The following is a 21,094-nucleotide window of genomic DNA, read 5'->3' as shown; positions in this document are numbered from 1 at the left end:
ACTTTATGATTTATTTAATCCAATTTTCCATTCTGGCTAGCAGGTCTCATCCTTACGATTTCTCCCTTGTGCAGGAGATGCTGTGTTACTTTCTCCCTTGTGCAGTGCAGTCTCACCTCTGTGCCCAGCAAGATCATGGAGCGGATCGTCCTGGCAGCTATGCTAAGGCACATGGAAAATAAGGAGGTGATTGGTGACAGCCAACATGGTTTCACCAAGGGCAAATCAACCCTGACAAATTTGGTGGCCTTCTATGATGAGGTTACAGCATTGATGGATAAGGGAAGAGCAACTGACATCGTCTACCTGGACTTATCCAAAGCGTTTGATGCTGTCCCACATGACATCCTTGTCTCTAAATTGGAGAGATATGGTTTTGATGGATGGACTACTCGGTGGATAAGGAATTGGCTGGATGGTCGCACTCAAAGAGTTGTGGTCAACGGTTCAATGTCCAAGTGGAGGCCAGTGACGAGTGGTGTTCCTCAGGGGTCAGTACTGGAGCCAGTGCTATTTAACATCTTTGTTGGTGACGTGGGCAGCGGGATCGAGTGCACCCTCAGCAAGTTTGCTGACGACACCAAGCTGTGCTGTGCTGGACACGCTGGAGGGAAGGGATGCCATCCAGAGGGACCTTGACAGGCTGGAGAGGTGGGCCTGTGAGAACCTCATGAAGTTCAACAAGACCAAGTGCAAGGTCCGGCACGTGGGTCGGGGCAATCCCAAGCACAAATACAGGCTGGGCGGAGAACGGATTAAGAGCAGCCCTGAGGAAAAGGACTTGGGAGTGCTGATGGATGAGAAGATCAACATGAGCCGGCAATCTGCACTGGCAGCCCAGAAAGCCAACCATATGCCGCGCTGCATCCAAAGAAGTGTGGGCAGCAGGTCAAGGGAGGGGATTCTGCCCCTCTACTCTGCTCTTGTGAGACCCCACCTGGAATACTGTGTTCAGCTCTGGGGTCCCCAGCACAAGAAGGACATGGAGCTGCTGGAGCGGATCCAGAGGAGGGCCATGAAGATGATCCGAGGGCTGGAGCACCTCTGCTATCAAGACAGGCTAAGAGAGTTGGGGCTGTTCAGCCTGCAGAAGAGAAGGCTCCGGGGTGATCTTATTGCAGCCTTCCAGCACTTAAAGGTGGCCTACAGGAAAGCTGGAGAGGGACTTTTTACAAGGGCATGTAGTGACAGGACAAGGGACAATGGCTTTAAACTGAAAGAGGCGAGATTTAGATTAGATATAAGGAAGAAATTCTTCACTCTGAGGGTGGTGAGGCACTGGAACAGGTTGCCCAGAGAAGTTGTGGGTGCCCCATCCCTGGAAGTGTTCAAGGCCATGTTGCATGAGGCGTTGAGCAACCTGTTGTAGTGGAAGGTGTTCCCGCCCATGGCAGGGGGTTGGAACTAGGTGATCTTTGAGGTCCCCTCCAACCCAAACCATTCTATGATTCTATAACAGATGGGAGAAGTGACCCAGCTGAAAAATACCTAATTCTGATGCTTTTCTCAAATCTTCCCACCTCCCACACACCCAGTCTGCTGGGACAGAAGAGAGGACCACGTGGCAACCTCTGCAAGCCACAGACCCTGCCACTAGAAGAAATCAAATCAAACTATAACCCTGTCTGTGGAGTTAAGTCCAGCAAGATCTGCAGAATTTAAGAGACAAAGACTCTTGAAGACTTCCAGGTCTGGACTTCAATAGCCCTACAAGTCCATAATCTTTTTTTCCCTCCTCAATGGCAAAGGTCAGGAAAAACAGTGTTTCTCCAAGCTGAGTGGTTGAGTTTTGTCTGTTTTTTCTGGACAAGCAAGTAACACAGGCTTTATCATCACTTGAGTGGTGATAACAGAGCAGACTGTAGAGTATTCCCACTTTCAGGATGTCATCTAAGGAAACTGTCATACAAAGTAAACTTGAAAGAACGAGCATATTTCTATCCAACTGCCACTTCTCTTCTGCATAGCACTATGAAGCTAAACTTACACTGACTCATAAATAATACAGCCTGATACTGCAGGCTGTTCACTGTTTCCTTCCCCTTAAACAGGAAACAAAATGTAAATTTTTCCTATTATTACCTCTATATTTGAACATGAGAGATTTAATCTTTCATTTTGCTTTCAAATCTGCTATTCACTCCCTGGTGGGACAAAATGGGGTTTCTTTTTTTAAAAATAGGAGCATTCAGTTCTTTAGACCTCTTAATTATATGAGTTTGATTTTTCACTGTTACCAAGGCCTCCACTCAGTTACCTCAAAATACTTAGATTTTCACCTCAGGAGAACTTGCTGAAAGTACAGTTTTAGTAGAAACAGCTGTACAATCCTCAATTTGTTTAAGAACAATCACGTTAAGATTCACCTAATACTGTAAAAATAAAATATAAGAAAAAAAGAGGTATAATAAAAGGATGGAAGGAGTGGCACTGGTTTCTGAGTGCAATAGAGAGCTTATGACACTCCCTCTCAGATATTCAGCCTTACACAAAACGAAACCTCAAAAAAAAGAGTATGGGAGACAATGTGTAGAAGTGAGAAATGCATTTCTGTTTCTTTTTAGCTTTTATACTTCAGTTTAAACCCTGACCCCAACTTATGAAAAAGGACAGAATATGGTTCACTGCTAATACAATACTCATCTAAAAGTCAACAACTTCCAGTGAAAGTTCTGCCATCCTATCCATAATTACAGTATAAAATTAAATCCTAGCAATCTAAAAAATCCCACAAGAGCTCCATCGTATTTTAAAAATTTAGATCATCAAAAACTGCAAAGTATCTTTTTTTTTTTTTTAAAGCACAAATTATATCAAAGGATCTATCTGTCTAGCATTTGGTCAAGGTTATTACAATGTCATTACTGCAGTGTAAACAGAGCATGAGCTCTGATGTCACTATACTTACCATCATACTCTGGAAAATAATCAACTAGATGGGAGTACATAATTTTCTCCTCTAAGAGATCTTTTTTATTTAAGAACAGAATGACTGAAGAGTTCTGGAACCATGGATATGTGATAATTGTCCTAAAGAGCGCTTTGCTTTCTTCCATTCGATTCTGGAATATACAAAGAGAGCAGAATTTTGGTGGTCATGAAAATAATTTTTAAAATTTTTTTGAAGTAAATTCATGCAATTTCACTTTATTTGATAAACAGATCCATTTCATGTTTTGTACCTTCCTACCAGTATGTAAGGTTCAAGTAATTACAATTAATAAGTAAGCAGTTAATTAAATATGCAGGCATTTTCCTTTTCAAATTCAACTGCTCATGTGCAACCATTCTTCAAAACACAGGTCATGAACATGAAAGCTGTAACAGGTACACTTGCAAAGTCTAAGTATGCACAGTTACTACCAGCCAACAAACTGGTGGGTTACAGAAATGCGTATGATTCATGGTGGGGACAAGTATACCACAACACGACATAGTAACCAACTCAAGGTTTAAGAACATTATTTATGTTATAGGCCCTTCCCTAGAAAGAGATCTGCTTTAAAATAGTTGCAAGTAAATTTGGAACCTGAGAACATTTTGTCAACACCAAAGGCTTATGACACAAAGTCTTAAAGATCTGTAAACTATTAAATTTGTTTCTAACATCGAATTAGCCTTTAATTGCTTAACTGCTCCTGAAAACCACTTTGCATTATATCTGAAATGTAAGTGAGGCTACACTTCTATTTGTAACACCATTCTGTCACTATAAAATTATATTATGATTTGATGCAGTTCAAGAACTGTTAGGTTGACATGATCTGGTTAATACGGAGTCAGAACAAACAATTCAAAATGAAGTAACTAACTCACATTATTATTATTACTATTATTATAATTGTCAATAATAATAATAATAATAATAATAATAATAATAATAATAATAATAATAATAATAATAATAATAATAATAATAATAATAATAGCTGTAGCCCCCTGAAAAAAAAACTGTTTCACCACTAAATGGGGCTCCAGAGAACAACCGCAAGGAGGTGAATCCTGCAGATTCTGCTGTTGCTGAGTCATACAACAATATGTCAGATAACTCAGACAGTTTTGCAATAAGTGTATCTTTACTTGGATTAATTTGCATTTTAAAGAGACCAACATAAGCATGAAGAGTAGGAATTTAAAAAACAACCAAACACCAAAAAACCAAATATCCCCAAAACAAGCTCTAAAAAAATTCCATTTTGTAGAAGTTGATGGTTTGGTCTCTTATGTCACTGCAGAATCTTCAAGCAATTTATAAAACTTTACCACATGCTAGAGTGGTGGGCGAAAATAAATAGCCAAATTTCTAGACTGAGAAATTAATGCAGAGGAGTAAATCCTTTGCTTTCTTGCAGTCAGTATTTATGACTGACATTGATTTCAAGGCACCCAGGATTTCATTCAGAAAGGAGAAAAACCAAAATGTCAACAGAGCTGAGCATAAAACCTAAGTCCTTAGACTAACTGTTAATCAGACCATGCTTTCTTCTCAACGTTCTATATAGATGTCTTCTCTAAACAAGGACTTAAAAAAAGCAAGAGGAACTACACAAGATAGTTTTCACTTCTACAGTTGATGAAAAAGAGGGCAATGTAAACCTATAAACTACTATTTAAATGATAAATATTTACTTAAACTCCTTGTTTTCTTCTAAAGTGACGCTCAAAAGGTGAAACAGCATCATGACTCAATTAGCAGTGTTCTTTTGCAGTAAATTTATAAGCTATTGAAAACTTGTCAGTAAGAAAATTGCACAGAAAACACAAAGAAATTACTTATCTAGAGCACATGTTCCTGTTTTTTACAAAAACTCTTCAAGAGGGCTGAAATATTTTATCTATAATGCTGTTTTTTTTTTTCCATAGACATAACACAGAATTGCAAAGACAAAATAAATAAACCAGTTTGGATAAATATATGACTCTTCCTCCACTATAACTCAAGAAAACTGTGTTTTGCAAACATTGTTATTAGAACCAGAGCACGTTTTCGTTTTCTGTTTGAAAGGGATGCCAAATCAGATGAAGCAGAAAAGGCATGCTGAATAAAGCTACATTGATACCATGCCTAAAACAATTTCTGGCTTCTTATCAGCTGAAACATTAACTCTGTAAGTGCTGCATATTATAAAAATACCAGGAGACATACACAATGAAGAACAAAATATTGTATCTTCAATGTAGAAGAGCCTGTTTTGCATTTTAAATTTAATTATGAATTCTGTATAATAGAAATTGCATTCCAGAGAGTCACTTTTTTTCTATTATAAATTTATAAATGTCTCTCAAGTCCTTTCAGACTTGATTTGAGGCATCTGATTTAAAACTTTCCTTGACAAGATATCTACTAAGGATTCCACTCAACAGACAGATTAGAGAAGAAACAGGTTTCCATGATTTCAAAGATAGTTCAATTAATCCAAAACCAGTACAGGATGCCAAAAAAGGATACTACTAAGAAGACAGTGTAGAAGAGCTGCTTCAGAAAAAAAATAATGTTCTATCAAAAGAAATAATTACAGCCTTGAGAAGTTTACAGAAGTGGTCGATATGTGCAGTCTAACACAACTGAAAGAAATGCTCAACTGCTTTAGAAAAAATATATAGTTCAGGATGTCAGTAACTGAAGTCAATGAAACACTACCAGATTATCCCAGCCTCATTCACTTCACTGTATTCTTTAGAACAGTCAAAGCTCAATTTCATACAGAGGCCACTTGCCTCCAAAAGTCATCCAGTTAACTATATTTCCAGGAACAGCCAGGCTAAATCTGATCTATTCCTGATTCTGGGAGAATAGGCTTTAAAGAGGCAACAGCAGTAGACTGTGGCCCTTGCTAATTTCATATTAAAGGATATTTCATTATCCAGTCCTAAACAAAATTAACAGGAAGTCAGAGAATTGTGGGATATTATGAGAAATGCACGTTATATTGCCAGAGCCCACTGAAGTAGAATTATTTCTTATGGTACAAGGATCTTGCCCTGTACAGTCACACTATCTGAGACTACTGGGAAGGTAAGGCAGTACAGTCTTGCATAACAAACGGTGGCTCTGAAGAACAGTAACTATCTCACTACAGGGATTATTTCAGTGGGTACATCACCACAGAACAACTCTCACCACACCTCCATCTGCAGAATGAAGCAAACACCAGGGATTAAGACATCAGGAAGGCTGCAGACGTATTTTCTAAGGAGTTGGCGAAGGACGATAAGCTGTCCAAATCAGTTAAGAAAAAGATCGCTCTCCTTAAGACCCATAATTGACACGTCTATGAATTTCTGTGATCCTTTCCAAGTAAAGGACCACACAATGCTATGTTATGCCCTTACAACAGAAGTGTGCAAAAAAAGACTTGGGGTATTGCTGGTTATCTTCTCTGAATGTGTATCACATTGCAATGCACCACCGATAAGCATGCCATCACTAAAGATCATGTAATAAGATGGTACTGCTAGAACTTTAAAAGGACAGATTAGTCAATTCCAGGGATTCAATGCAGATTTCGTATCCTTTGCATATTTAACAAGTGTCTTGCAAAGCCTCGTAAAGGTAGTAATTAAGAAATTCCTTTTCAGTTCATTGCATGATATACATAACATTATGCATATATTACTAAATGACTGCTAGGGTCAATGTTATTTCACTGGAAGAAAACTTTAATTTTAGATGTAACAACGTAATGAAGAAATCGTCCATAAGCTTGTCTATTTTCTCTGATTGTATCAGCTTGTCTAATAAAATTATTGCCTTTTCCTACAGATCCTGCTTATATAGCATTTGTATTGTCCACAGGGATTCTGTGAATGAAAAATGTCGGTTTTATCTGACAGTATCATAAATTACAGGGCTGTTATTGCAGTCATATGTCACATTAACATCATAGTTTTGACATTTAGAGTTCAAACCAAGGAAATCCAAAATCCATTATTGAACGATAACTCTGGATTTCGTGTTTGGGGTGTTTTTTTTTTTTTACCCCAGTTCTTTTATAAATTTATTATGCGTAGACCTAATAAGAATATCATAGTTGAAAACTCAAGGGGACTCAGAGGAGGGGGAAAATACTAGTAAATAGACAATCTAACTTCACACTCTAGTCAGATTTTTTTACTGTTTTTTTTTGCCTCTTCTTAGTGCCATGAATGGCACTTATAGTATGCACAATATTATCACAGCCTAAGGAAACCAAGTACTTAACATGCCCTAAAGAGAAGACAGATATTCACTGTATATTGACTATAGCTGTATGTTTTCTTGGTGTGTAACTGTAACATAATAAAACTTACATAAAGGGTCCATCTCTTCTGTTCTCTCCCTATAACTCCGACCTTCAGGTGAGTGGTTTTTCCATAACTGAGCCCTTCCTTAGAAAGTAAATAAAAATGCTTGCTAGTTGCCTAAATTATGAGAAATCTCACTGGCTTTTTCCCTTTCCCTGTTCTTAAGAGGAAGGTAGACAGGATCTCATTAAATACAGACTAAACTGTCAGCACTGTTTAAAAACTGTCCCAAAAGCCCGCACTGTAAACTTGAAATAAATATGTATCATTATGAAAAACAATTACCCTTGGGTTCTCCTTTTGAAACTATCCCAAATATTGTATCAAACCATTTGCTTTTCATAGGTTCTGCTTTAACAGAGAAAAGTCAAATTTTAAAAGAAAGGAAAGGCACAACAAAAGAAGCAGAGAGATGACATGTTATTGCCTTCAATATTAATGCAAAATGATGGACTTCCTAGGAAAACATTGCAATCTGTATTTTAAATTTTTTAAGGACTGTTTTTGTTAAACTTGTTACTAATGAACTTAGCATAGTTATCATGAAGAGCAAGCACAGTCAACTTATGTGGGGGTAGCTAATAAATACCCAACACAAAGTCTGAAGATGAAGATTAAGAATTAATTTCTTATGTTATTAACATGTAAAGAAGCGGAATTCAGCAATTCTAACTATAAATATGCATGCACTTCTGCAAAGCTACTCCTTTGCTTATAATTAGGCTTAAGTCAAGATCTTGCTGTTAAATGCTCTGTTAGAAAAAGAGTAGGAAAGTATCATCATATGCTCTTCCATTTCTATGTAGCTCTTCCCAAGAGGCCACCTTCTACATTCTCTGCACTGAGATATTGGGATGCTTGTACTTGGAGAAGAATTTTGCCTGTATTTCACCAGAAACTATTCATTATAAAATTAAAACCAGTAATTTACAGTTTCCAGTACTTTACAGTTAACAGTAATTTACAGACACTTCATATAACAATAATACTGCTTCTATTGAATATGCATTTAGGGTCTGACTAACTGGATGGCTTCTGAGTAAGGGCCAGGTCTACCAGTAGTAAAAACTACAATTAGATGACAGCAGTTACTATTGTAACCTAAGAGAACATAGAGAGCGTAATTATGTACATACACATCAGCAAGGATGCTGCTGCACTGCTGATGCCATTAAGCACCCTGCAACATGAATGAGTAACAATCCCACATTTAATTTGTTTAAATGTAAACACCTGTAAGTGCTCACAGGGACTGTCACACATTTTCCACTGAAACACCACTGAAATGGCAGCAGAGTACTGACTCTGAAATGTTGGCTGGAAGGCATCTCTAGAGTTCATCCAGTTTTGTCTTGCATTCAAGCAGGACTACTAACAACACAGAAGCACATCAGTCGTGGTTTTGTCTTGGCAAGTCTTGAATGCCTTTATCGACGGAGATTTCAATACCTCTCTGGTGTCCCTGTCCCATGGCTAATCTAACACCTAAGGGAAAAATGTTTCCGATGGTACAGCCTGAACTTCCCAAGCCTCAATTTGTTATATTGTCTACCTAGAAAAGTTCAGCTCCACGGCACACTTGGAACTCTTCAAATATTTGTTGGCAAGTATCAGCATCCTCTTCACCAGACTAAACAAGCTGAGGTCCCTCACCCTATCTTCACAGGACATGGGCTCTGGGCCCTTCATGCCTTTCCCAACAGTTTATGTGATTATGAGATTGTGTATATAAACCCTTTGCAATTATTTCAGAGGGAAATAGAAGGGAATTGTAATAAGGACAGTGAACAGACATTAGGGAATTGTAATAAGGATAGTGAACAGACATTTTGATATTTTGTCACTCAGACGTGTATTCTGTAGATGCTTTTCAATTTTTAAAGTAGATTTTACCTGATTGAGCAGATAAAGCAATATGGGTCCCTAACAGATTAGAGTTTACCCTAGCAGATTAAACATTTTAACATGACTTCACTATTTCATTTTAGAATGATTCAAGGATTAATCAAAAAAAATATGAAGCAACTCATTTTTTGATTAATCAACCTCTGCTTAACCTTCTGTGGTCTTTTATCCGCTTATCCAGTGTCTAAGCTTTTATGGATGTCATGGCAGATAAAACTGGTTTTATTCCAGAAGCAATTTTTCCAATAATACTGCTTATTATTCTTTAAAATTTCTCTTAAGCAGGTTTTTTATTGCTAATGATAGCTTGTACCATTGCATGCTCACTATTTTCCCTTATTAAACATATACGCAACATTACTACCATAGTATTTTTAACCAGTTTAATTAAATAATGTTTGACAAGGCAAAATTGTCGACACTGTTCCGAAAAACACTTGCCATTAATAGGATGTACTTCTTATGTGAGAAACAGTTTCACGTGACAGCATTTTTACTGGAAATAGGGATAGGATTACAAGGAGTACAGAAAAAGGCCAGCATTGGGGATCTAACTCTCGGTCAGATGCAATGTGCAGGAAGCCTTGCCAAACCAAGCAAGACAGTGTGGGTCTTTGAAAAAAGGACAGGAACAGTGGGGAGCAGGCAGTATTTAATAGTTTGCTCAAGCACTAGGTCTGGTTTCATGAGCCAGCTCTACCTCAGCAAATTGCTTCCAGAAATATCTTATTTCAGCTTCAATGGAAAAGGCTGCAGAAACAAACTTGTGAATAACTGATGTACGGAAATGTGCAGCTGGAGCTGGCTCAAGGCTTTCTCAGTAGCTGACAGCCACTCTCAGCAGTGATGCCAGCCTTCACAGCAACCTCCCTCTGACAGGAACAACAGCTTGTCGTGGCCTCCCTGGCTTTGCAGGCAGCTGGCGCAAGGAAAATGAGCAGCAGGATCACTGTTTTCACCAACCCCCAAGATCTGCTGGCCTGGGCAATCTCCCTCCTCTGCTTATGCTTGCAGTCAGTCCCAAATTGCACACAGGCATACTGCTATCACCAGCCATTACTCCATTTTTCTTGTTATGATATACAGACGCCAGTACAAAATTCTCCCATCCTCCGCACAACCTGACACAGTCACCAGTTCAATGTAAAAATACCATCATAAAATACAGAATAAAAACCAAAGCTGGGAAACTCCACAAGTAAAAAGAAGTTTGTCAACTATAAACAGATCACATAATCTTGGATAGGATTATTCCAACCTCTTACTAAACACCAAGAAAAAACACTATACTTACTCACCAATTCACTTATTCGCAAGTCTGTCCAGATTTATGACTAGCAACATGCTTTTATGAAACACATATAAAAATAAAATGAAATTTCTTTCTACCATGTACCTCTTACTACATAAAAAGATTTCATGCTGCTAAGTTGTTATATGACAGTTAAACATAAACACAAATATAACTAGACATAAAAAACACGTTTTCTTATATTTTTTATCCAAATACAAACTCTTAATCTTCCTCATTTTTTAATATTTATAAAAGAGTGTACTTCCACTTTTTTTTTAATCCTATACTTTCAGTTTTTATGTTAAAATGATTAATTTCTTGTTTGGATTTACGTATTGAAATTCTCTTTGCTATCTGTTGATCTGGAAAAATATGCAATTACTCCTGCAATTACAGAAATAGTAGAATCGGCGTAATTTACAAGCTCTTGACTCTAAGAAAATACTTGAAGAGTGCTAAAATAGCATTTAAAAGCTGTATCAGCTGGTACCCAAAGAAGAGAAAGCAGCCATCTCCAGCTAACAAACATAGTGCTTTGACAGTAAAGACTAAGTACAATATTAATCAGAAATAATACAAAAGGAGTCGTGTTTTCACCCACAGCTGTCCTTATGATTGTCTCCAGTGGCATCTAGTGGGCATACTGTAACTTACATACTAAATGAAAAATGTAGTAATTTATTTTTGTCTTAAAAACTGTTAGTAATTTAAACAGTGTCAGTTAACAAAACAAGGATTTCCAAAATTTTGAGGGATGGAATTTTGTTGAAATTATGAGAGAGAAGGTGGTGAGCAGGTAAACAAGATGCATTTTTTCAGTCAACACATTTCATTGTGTATAAAGCACGTTTATGCTGGTAACAAATGTTTATTTGAGTGAGAGGGCAATCAGAGAAGATAGCTGTAGAAAAGGAGGTACTGACACAAGTGAGCTTCAGGGAAAAAAGCAGGGGTTAATATTTCAGAAGTTGTTTAGTATCACAGTAATAGACTCTATTAGTTTACCTGACAAAATCTTGTTCATGTGAACGTTTTTTGTGCAAAAGTCTGTATTAATTAGGAACGTCTCCAGTCTCCAAATAAGACTTCCAGCAATTATTTAAGTAGAAGCACTGTCTGGCTGGACAGAAAGACCTACAGTGTATTCCTTGTCAAGAAATTTAATGGAGCTGCCACATGAAAGTTGGGAAATAACAGAGGAAATCAGGAAGAGGGAGGTAAGTGCAGAGTCCTCCACAACACAAAAAAATAAATACAGTATCAAAACTGGAAACGCTTCAGGTTTTGGCCACCAGTATGAAGAACAATCTTGCAGCTATACTGCTGGAACTAGGCATCCAAGAAAAAACTGCAGTGGTTGTACAAATATTTTGATGAATAACTCAAATGCAGTAAGAGACAACTTCAAACACAGAGCTCGGGAATAATTCCTTTATCTTCTTCACTGGTCTGGAATCTCTCTGCAAACTAGCCTGACAAAAAACACTGGTGGTAGAGGACTGGGAAGAAATCTCTGTAGATGAGAAATGTATTTTCCAATCACCTGGGAGAAGAACTCTCATCACTCCAACAACTTAAATTTGCAACACTGCACTCACAAACATACAGCAATTTTATGTACCCAGCAGAGGGACAGATGAACCAAATGACAGCTGAAATCCATCAAATCAACATATTGAACAACGATCAAATCACAAAAATACTGTCCAAAAACAAGTGGTCCAAAAAGCAGTCAAAAAACATGGTCCAAACATTGCTGTCAAGTATTTTTTAAAATAAAAAAATGGCTGTTAAATTCATTTTGATAAAATAACACGAATGCCAGGAACAATCAGTTTTTCATTAATACCTATGTATTTTTGAGAAAAATGGGTGAAAATATTTTAAAATTAAGTTGTCACCGAAAAAGGCCCTTTTCTGGACAGTTTTGACACTGGTTATTGAAAAACATAAATGGCAGTTGTCTTTGCCAGCAATTGCTGCCAATAGCAACATTTACCAGCAGCATTTCTGGCAGCCTCTGCAAGCCGGTTCACAATCATCCAACCTCCCATTTCCATTATGAACCACTGTTATGGTTTGAAGTGGGGGGGGAGGTCCGGGTGGCAGAAGCTGCCCATCAGACCGGACTCCCGTCCCCCTCGGGGCTTGAGCCAATCGGCACCTCTGCAAATTGCCCTATTTACGTCGGACAAAGGAACCGGAAAGGTGTGCCTGTGCCCAGGAGCAAGGAGACGGGAGGGGGGCACGGCCCCCGCTCCCGGCTCCCGGCCGGGCCGGCGGCCTGGGCCGGGCCGGGCCCGCTCCGTCGAGGATGGCGGCGGCGGAGCCGCTTGGGGAACTCGGGGAGAGCCCCGCTGCCGGGGCGCCCACCGGGCCGAGTTCACCCAGACAGGACTGAAATCTAAGAGAAACGGCCACACACATAAGAGGTCAGTGAAGATGGAACGGAACGTGTGCCGCGGCTGAGTCCCCCTTGCCAGCAGGCCCTTTGCAAACAAGTCCTCGGTGGAGCAAGCAGAGACCCACTCGCAACCAGTGGATGACCCACGTCGGGAAGAGATGCCTAAGCCTGAGACTATTGTGAATCATGGGCACAGGTAGAGACGCATTTACGCATTTCACTTTTACGCATTTATGCATTTAAAGTCTGTACGGAGATGCATTTAAGGTCGGTATGACGACCCACACCGGAGCACATTTAAAGTTTGTTGATGACCCACGCCAGAGCGAGTGGCTGCAGCTCCTTAAAAGCCCAGGACTGTTAAAGCCCGCACTTGGGGCAAATCCGATGGGGTAAGGATTTGCCCCCCAGCGGGTAGGATTCACGCTTTCGCCGTGAGTAGGGGATCCACTGGAGCAAGGGACAATGGTGTAAGGACTCCTTTTCCTTTAAGAGAAGCAGCAGTAACAACTTGGAATGAACTGACCTGCACTCCCCCATTCCCTGCCCCCCTGCGCCGCTGGGGGGAGGAGGTAGAGCCGGGAAGAAGAGGCAAAGAAGGGGGGAGTGGTGTTGTTTTTAAGACCTGGCCTTGTTTTCTCGTCATTCTCTTAAGTAACCGTTTTTGTGTGCTTTTCTCTTTCTAGGTAGCTGTTAATAAATAGTTTTGCATTAAGAAAAAAAGCCTCTTTTGCCCGGGACCGTGGTTGGTGGGTGCTCCTCTGTTCCTGTCTCGATCCTCAGCTCTTTTATTACATTTTTCTCTCCTCTCCATTTTACTGGACTGGGAGAGCTGCGTGGGTTTGGTTGCCGAACTCAGCCTAACCCACGACAACCACCCACTTTAACAAAAGAGCAAGAGGCTCTGGCTCTTATGCAAATGCTTCCCAGGACTGACACTTCACATTCGAAGGGTTCTTTATCCAAAAACCAAAAAGAAAATACATCTGCATATGTGTGAACAGGTACGAACAGATACAATACACACAGCAACACAGTTTGGCACAGGTGGTTAATGTGTTACTTTCTCTGGTTTCCAAATAAACAATGAGCTCTGGAAATTTTATTTCCCATGGAAATAACATTGTTAAATAATTATGAAGACCATTTGAGGATTTTAATTCTATCTGGGACTTCATATTATTCCTCTGCCCTATGCTCAATTGTTCTGGATTGCTGAATGTTGATGAAAAAAACAGACAACTGAAGTATTATGTTTATTCACAATGCAGAAAAAGAAAAGTGCTCTGATCTCAACATTGTTTTTGTTCAGCCTTCATGCTAAGCCATGTAGGATTAGCTTGTGAATAAGGAACACAAAGTGCTGGAAGAGAAGTGGAAGCATGCCCAGATGTGAACAGCAAGATAGTTCTGATGAAAAAATGAAATACGTGCTTCAAATAATTGCCTCCATAAAGAGTGAAGCATTCTGAACTCTGTGGCCTCATGCCATTTCTTATTTTTATCTCACATGAAAAGAAAGTGTGACTGGGACACGGTATGAATTTGTCACCCGTTAAAAGATCGCACTGATGAACGCTACAGAAGCTCCATGTAGGCTCTGGATACTCATCTATTTTGCAATGTATTATGTCCAGATTCAAAGCATGAGCATGTATGCCTGCATCTACATACCTGTATACACACACATGAGTTCACAATAAAAATACCTATCCTGAGATTCATGTAATTATTTTAAAGTAATTTTTATACATTTGACTCTAATGTGAATATTTTTTAACAAACCAAAGAATGTTGATCCTTTCTACCTGGCACAACCTAAGACTAATAGAATTTTCCATCAATCAAAAAAACTGACATCCTTGCACAGTGCCTTTATTCAGTACTTGAAGCACAGAAACATTCAGGATGAGAGAGCTGTGGTTGTTCAGCCTGGAGAAGAGAAGGCTCTAGGAAGACCTTCTAGCAGTTTTCCAGTACCTAAAGGGGACCTCCAAGAAAGGTGGAGAGGGACTTTTCACAAGGGCATGTAGTGATAGGACAAGGGGCAACGGCTTTAAACTGAAAGAGGGGAGATTTAGATTAGATCTAAGGAAGAAATTCTTCACTCTGAGGGCAGTGAGGCACTGGAACAGGTTGTGCAGGGAAGCTGTGGATACCTCATCTCTGTAAGTGTTCAAGGCCAGGCTGGATGAGGCTTTTGAGCACCCTGGTCTAGAGGAAGGTGTCCCTGCCCATGGTAGAGGGGCTGAAACTATATGATATTTAAGGTCGCCTTCCAACCCAAACCATTCTACGATCCTATGATCACAGAATACCATCCTAAAAAGTTACAATTTGCAGTTGTAGCTGAGGTGCAAGACCTATTTTTCTAAATATCCTGTTTTGTCTTCATACAAGTGTTATTTCTGATAATATCAGAGGACAGTTCTTTAGTGTAAATTAAGTACTACGAAGGCAATGATATTAATTCAGATATCCACCATCAAATAGAGTTCTTCAGGGTTTTAAAGAAGCTTTGGCAAAACTTTATGGCATCACAACAAAGATGCTCCCCAAAGAAAGAAACAAATCTCCTTTCACTTTTCGAACTGTGAATCACAGAGGAATTTATGTTGGAAAGGACCTGTGGAAGTCATCTGGTCCAACTCCTTGTGCCCTGCAGGACTAACTTTGTCATTAGATCAGGTTGATCATGGCTGTGTCCAGTCAAGCTTTGAACATCGCTCTCCAGGATGGAGATTTTACCCCTCTAGGCAATCCATTCTGCTTCACTCAGTCATACGGAGCCACAACCTTTCAGCCTGCATGACGTATGAACATCAAGCTAAGCACAGTTTTATTCAGAACTACTGAGTCACTAGACAGTTTTAATGATCCCCTTGTGGTAATGTTTTGGACAAAGCATTTTTTAAGAACAACTTTCTTCCCAGATTAATAAGCTCCACACGGCTTCTGAAAGGGACTCCAGCAGTCACAAGTCCCATCTTCCTTCCATCTCTACTGTTCCAGTTGTTTGAGTACCCCCTTGAATTCCTGCAAGGTTTGTGCAGTGGCTTTTGGAAACACTGCTCGAGTCACTTCCTGATCTGGTTCTGTTCACATCTCAAAATAAAAATGTTATGTTTTCCTACTACTATGGCTATGCAAATGTCTGCTACTGGTAAACAAACCTGTTATTCTACATTTCAGGAACCTAGAAGGCTTGATGGCGGATCACAGCTGCACTTTGCTCCTAAGCAACAGCCACTGCTTTCAAAGTTTATAAACTCAGGATAAATCCGTAAGACAATGGGATGCTGAACAAAGAATGAGTGAGCATCAAGCTACAGCAGCACAGTTCTCAACAGTGCAAGCAGCAGTCTTGACACAACTCGGGGTGCTACACCACTGCAAATTACTAAGCAGCAACAGAGCAGGTTTAGGCGAGTTTCTAGAGAACTCCTTCTGTTCAGAATGAGGAGAATGGTAACAGATTCAAGAGGGGAATGGTAACATGCAAAAGCATTGGTTGGAATATTTTAAAAATGACTGATCGAGACTGGCACAAAAAAGATTCAATCCGGTTATCGTATCAGGTCAGATGATGCAGGTCCTTAAAGCAGACAAGCCATTTGGTTCCATGTGGTAAGGAAGTGAACGCCAGCGGACAGATGAACACAAGGCAAAAGCAAAAAGCTGGGAAAATGATCTTTACAGCATCATTTTTGTGGATGTCTGTTGAGCAATATGGCATTTGTCAAGATCATTGAAAAGACAGATCCTAGATAATAGTTCAACATATGTGAAAGGAGTACACACAGGAAGTAACAGCAATATTAGGCATAGATTGAAGGCATGTGTTTAGGATTTCTTAAGGCAAGGAATAATTTTTCCTGTTATTTTAAAAACAGAATTCTGGAGTCATTCCAGCCTCCTTCATTCATTACAAACACTTTCAGCAAGACCTGCAATCTGAGATCAAATCTAAAATACACAAATTATAAGGAGGTGGTACTCTATAAAACTTTACTGCAAATCGGATGACAAGTCTCATGATTAAAGGGAAGGGAAGGAAATACTGGCTTAAGAGAAATTCAGTTACACATTATTATTAGTTAAATTATTAGTCAAAACTAACAATTTTGGCTGCAGCTAATCAAATAATTTATTAAGACATAGTACAATCTTTTTAAAAACAGCTTTAAAACAAACAAAAGCTTAAAAAAAGCTTTAAAACAAAAGCTTTTTTAAAAAAGAGCAGTACTCTACTTAACAAGAATTCCCTCTTTTTCTGATTAAGAACTAACAATGGTTCTTAGTAAACCTCCTGAAACAGTTGCAAATTACCTGTCCAGATAGGATATACAAATGAATTAGATGTTAACAGTAAAATTGGTTCTATTTGCTTTGTTATTCCAAGTCAGTGAAAACCCAGCAAATAAACCACTGATGAAATACAAGCTTTTAAAGTTATAATAATATTATTTTAACAAAGGAAAAAACACTTCAATGAGTCTTTCATACGTGGTTTCATTCATCAATGAAAAAAAAAATGCTTGGCAAGTAAAATAATGAGAAAAACATTGTCTTCCTAAGGCATAGAGATGCATATATAAGATATTTGTATGCATATAGGATACATAATACGTATTTATAATGATGGGCATTAGTGAAATTTCTTACTCAAAAGTCAAAGTGGAAGGAATCTTAAGTGTAAATATTAGAACATTTATCTCCAACCCTGTTAAAACCTCACATTTTACAATTGGTGTTTTTTTTTTTTTCTAAAACCAAAATGCTCTGATTAAAATAGTCGAAATTGGCATTTTTCCCTTAATTTATTTCACACAGTGGATGTTCAGAATACTCATACTGATTTACTTCCCTGCGGGTGTCGGTTGACTACCGGCTTGATATGAGCCAGCAGTGTGCCAAGGTGGCCAAAAAGGCCAATGGGATACTGGCGTGTATCAAGAATAGTGTGACCAGCAGGAATAGGGAAGTGATCCTGCCCCTGTACTCGGCACTGGTGAGGCCACACCTGGAATATTGTGTCCAGTTTTGGGCCCCTCGCTTTAAGAGAGATATTGAGCTCCTGGAGCGAGTCCAAAGAAGGGCGACTAAACTGGTCAAGGGGCTGGAAAATAAAACTTATGGGGAGCGGCTGAGGGAGTTGGGGCTGTTTAGCCTGGAGAAGAGGAGGCTGAGGGGAGACCTGATTACAGCCTACAAATACTTGAGAAGGGATGGTGGGGAGGTGGGGGAAGGGCTCTTTACATTAGTGATGGGTGATAGAACAAGAGGAAATGGGTATAAGCTTAGTCAGGGGAGATTCAGGTTGGATGTTAGAAAGTATTTCTTCTCTGAAAGGGTTGTCAGCCACTGGAATAGGCTGCCCAGGGAGGTGGTTGAGTCCCCATCCCTGGATGTGTTTAAGAATAGGGTGATGAACTACTTAGGGATATGGTTTAATGGGAGATTAGGGACAGTTGGACTGGATGATCTCTAAGGTCTTTTCCAACCTAGAAATCTATGAAACTATGAAACTCTATGAAACTTCTAAAAATTACCTTTTATCAATAAATACTTTATGCTGTCCAATGCCTCTGTTGCTTTGCAGCCTCAGGAAAGACAGTATTTGCTTTTCGATAGTTTAGAAAATTTCAAAATTTCACTTAGTCTATTAATCCATTAATAGATGGATTTTCTGTTTTTCTTCTGGGAACACAGAAAAACAAAGATCTCTACCTATAAAAAGCTCACATTTTCATAACCACCACAGACCTATACAAGCTACATGAGATCATATACACCTCAAGACTTTTAGTATGGTAATGCAGAAGAAAAACGTGTACAAGCACAATAAATACTGTCCTTTATTTTGCCATTTCCAAGTACTTAACAAGTTCTGCAAAGACAATTAAAATCTCTTTTTTATGAAACCAGACTTTACAAGTATACTGTGACGTCTCTAGTCCTTCCATAACTGCAAGTGGTTACTGGTTCTCTTACAAAGCTTGAACTTGTTTTTTTGCATTTATTGCACTGAGACCATGAGATTTTGTACATTTAGAAGAGCTACCTGTGATACATATTTAAATACAGCATATTCTGGAATATGGACTAATATACCTTATCTACAAAAAATCCTTTATTTAAGAAAATAAGTTGATTTTAAAAATGAAAAAGTTCTAAACTGTGTGTTTTGATAAAACTGCAAATTTCTGCAGATCTGCTGGTATAATTCAGAGCAAAAGCCTGACCTAGAGGACAAAATACATCATAAATTAATTTACCAGAGACATGATTCCTTCATTTTTTATCTCACCTCTAATTCTGTCAGACTTTTCTGAAAAAGCGAAAAGGTCAAACATCTGATAATTTAACTTGTAACATGTTCTCCTTCATCATATCATATCATACCAGATAGAGGGATAGTTTACTTAATTTATGGTACTATTAATGTAATTAGTATATTATGTCCTCTGGATCAAATTTTGTCCTCATTTCCACCAATGAATATAGAGAGACTTACTGTTTTATTAAGGACAGAATTTGGAACAGTTAGCTATTTCTCCTTTTACGTGTATTTAAGAAGAGAAAGGCATTTTAAAACTGCACATAATCTGAAATTTTTGAAATATATGTTTAAGTATACTATTATTACCAATTCTTCTTGCTTTGTATTTATGCACTAAAATCAGATGCTTAGTTATGTACAATCTAGACATATGCTTAGGAGAGGAGAGATTACGTTGTTTCTGAGTATTGCCTGTTGGAGGAATCATAGTTAAAATAGAGTAGGGCTGCCATACACGCTTGTCTTCAGGACTGAAGCACCCAACTCTTTAGCTGCAGATCTTTGTCATGGGAGTGCATTTCATGGATATTATCATTTAAGAGTCATCCTGCATGGGACTCTAAATAGCAGGCAGTCTGAACACTCGTCTTGTTGTCTAAGTATGATGTCCTCTTAAAGAGTAGCTACAATATATTCCTCAGAACTTTTAATACTTAACTCCTGCAAGGGCACAAAGACAGAAACCGTTCCCAGCTCAAACCCACATATATCCAGCGAGTAAAAGCCCTTGAGAGACACTAGCAAAGTCTCTCAACTCAGTATAACTTCATTTGATTTATAATCCAAATATATTTCTCTTGACTAAGCTAAACAAGGGAAGAAATGGATTTACAACAAAGAGTCTATAAGGCACTACATTTTGGAACACAAATCAAGTCTTACGGGCTCTAAACCAGTTTCATAATGATGAAGGGTCATACACACATGTACTAAATGGCAAATTATAATTCTTACAGATTTATGCTTACTCATGAAAGCAAGATTAATGAAAAAATGTATTAACTAGAAGGAATGCCACAGACGATTAAAAAGTATAGTTTTCTTTGTAAAAACCTACTACAAGGAAAAAGACTTCCGGCAATAACATGCAGTGGACTAATTAGAAAAAGAAAGTAGGCCATCTTAGAAAAATCATACTGTTTAATCAGGCCATGAAAGCACTGCAAGTTGTCGAGTCAGTCCTTTTAATTTCAGTAAGAGGCACACAGATCAAAGAAGGATTAGATTCTATCATAGTATCACACTGATGACATACATATGAAGAAAGTAAGGCATTTACACACACTCCCTCACTTTGGTGCTAAAATTTTCAAACTGTTTCACAGTTTAAAGGTAAGTGTGAAAAAGTATCTCTTGGCTGATTACCAAAGTCTGCAAGTTAAATTATTGTCTTTCCCAGTGAGCTTGTCACACCTCAGTGAAAAACGAAAATTTGGTTTTTGAGGGTAAATTTCTCAATTCAAGGTGTCAACTAACACATTTAAAACCTCTTCCCATACTTCTGCCACACCCACATTCAGACAAATGACGCTTTGTATTACATGGAATAAACAAACACATTCTTCTCCCGTGCGTTCTACACTGCAATGTTCAGAGATACAGGGGAGGTAAAAGGAAGGGAAGAAAGCAGTGCTTTGGTTTGGTACCAGCAAAATCCAGACAGACAGGATACAGCTTGCTGAAAGCCAAAACTAAGCTGCCCAGATGGGTGCTTAGCTCTAAGACAGTCTGGATCCATCCCAGAGCTGGAGCAAGACAGGCCTAAGGCTGCCTGAAAGCGCCATTAGGGCATGTATGTGTGACTTGAAAACAAGAAGTGGTTTGAGTTAAAGTTAGGAACATATTTTAAACTGAAAGACAAAAA

At 38.7% G+C, this 21,094-nt stretch overlaps 1 protein-coding gene across 1 annotated transcript in view; it reads right to left on the bottom strand.

The window, feature by feature from the left end:
* Positions 1–21,094, bottom strand: part of LOC104382137 (guanine nucleotide-binding protein G(q) subunit alpha) — a 144,049-nt gene that overhangs the window by 3,521 nt on the left and 119,434 nt on the right. The window contains exon 6 of the mRNA XM_086629734.1: positions 2,909–3,062. Within this exon, the coding sequence (XP_086485860.1) occupies positions 2,909–3,062 (154 nt within the window). The remainder of the gene's footprint in view (positions 1–2,908; positions 3,063–21,094) is intronic.

Source organism: Tauraco erythrolophus, chromosome Z (assembly GCF_009769465.1).
Source record: "Tauraco erythrolophus isolate bTauEry1 chromosome Z, bTauEry1.pri, whole genome shotgun sequence".
Lineage (NCBI taxonomy): Eukaryota > Metazoa > Chordata > Aves > Musophagiformes > Musophagidae > Tauraco > Tauraco erythrolophus.
The sequence above is the reverse complement of the archived record's forward strand: the minus strand, read 5'-3'. Positions and strand labels throughout refer to the sequence as shown.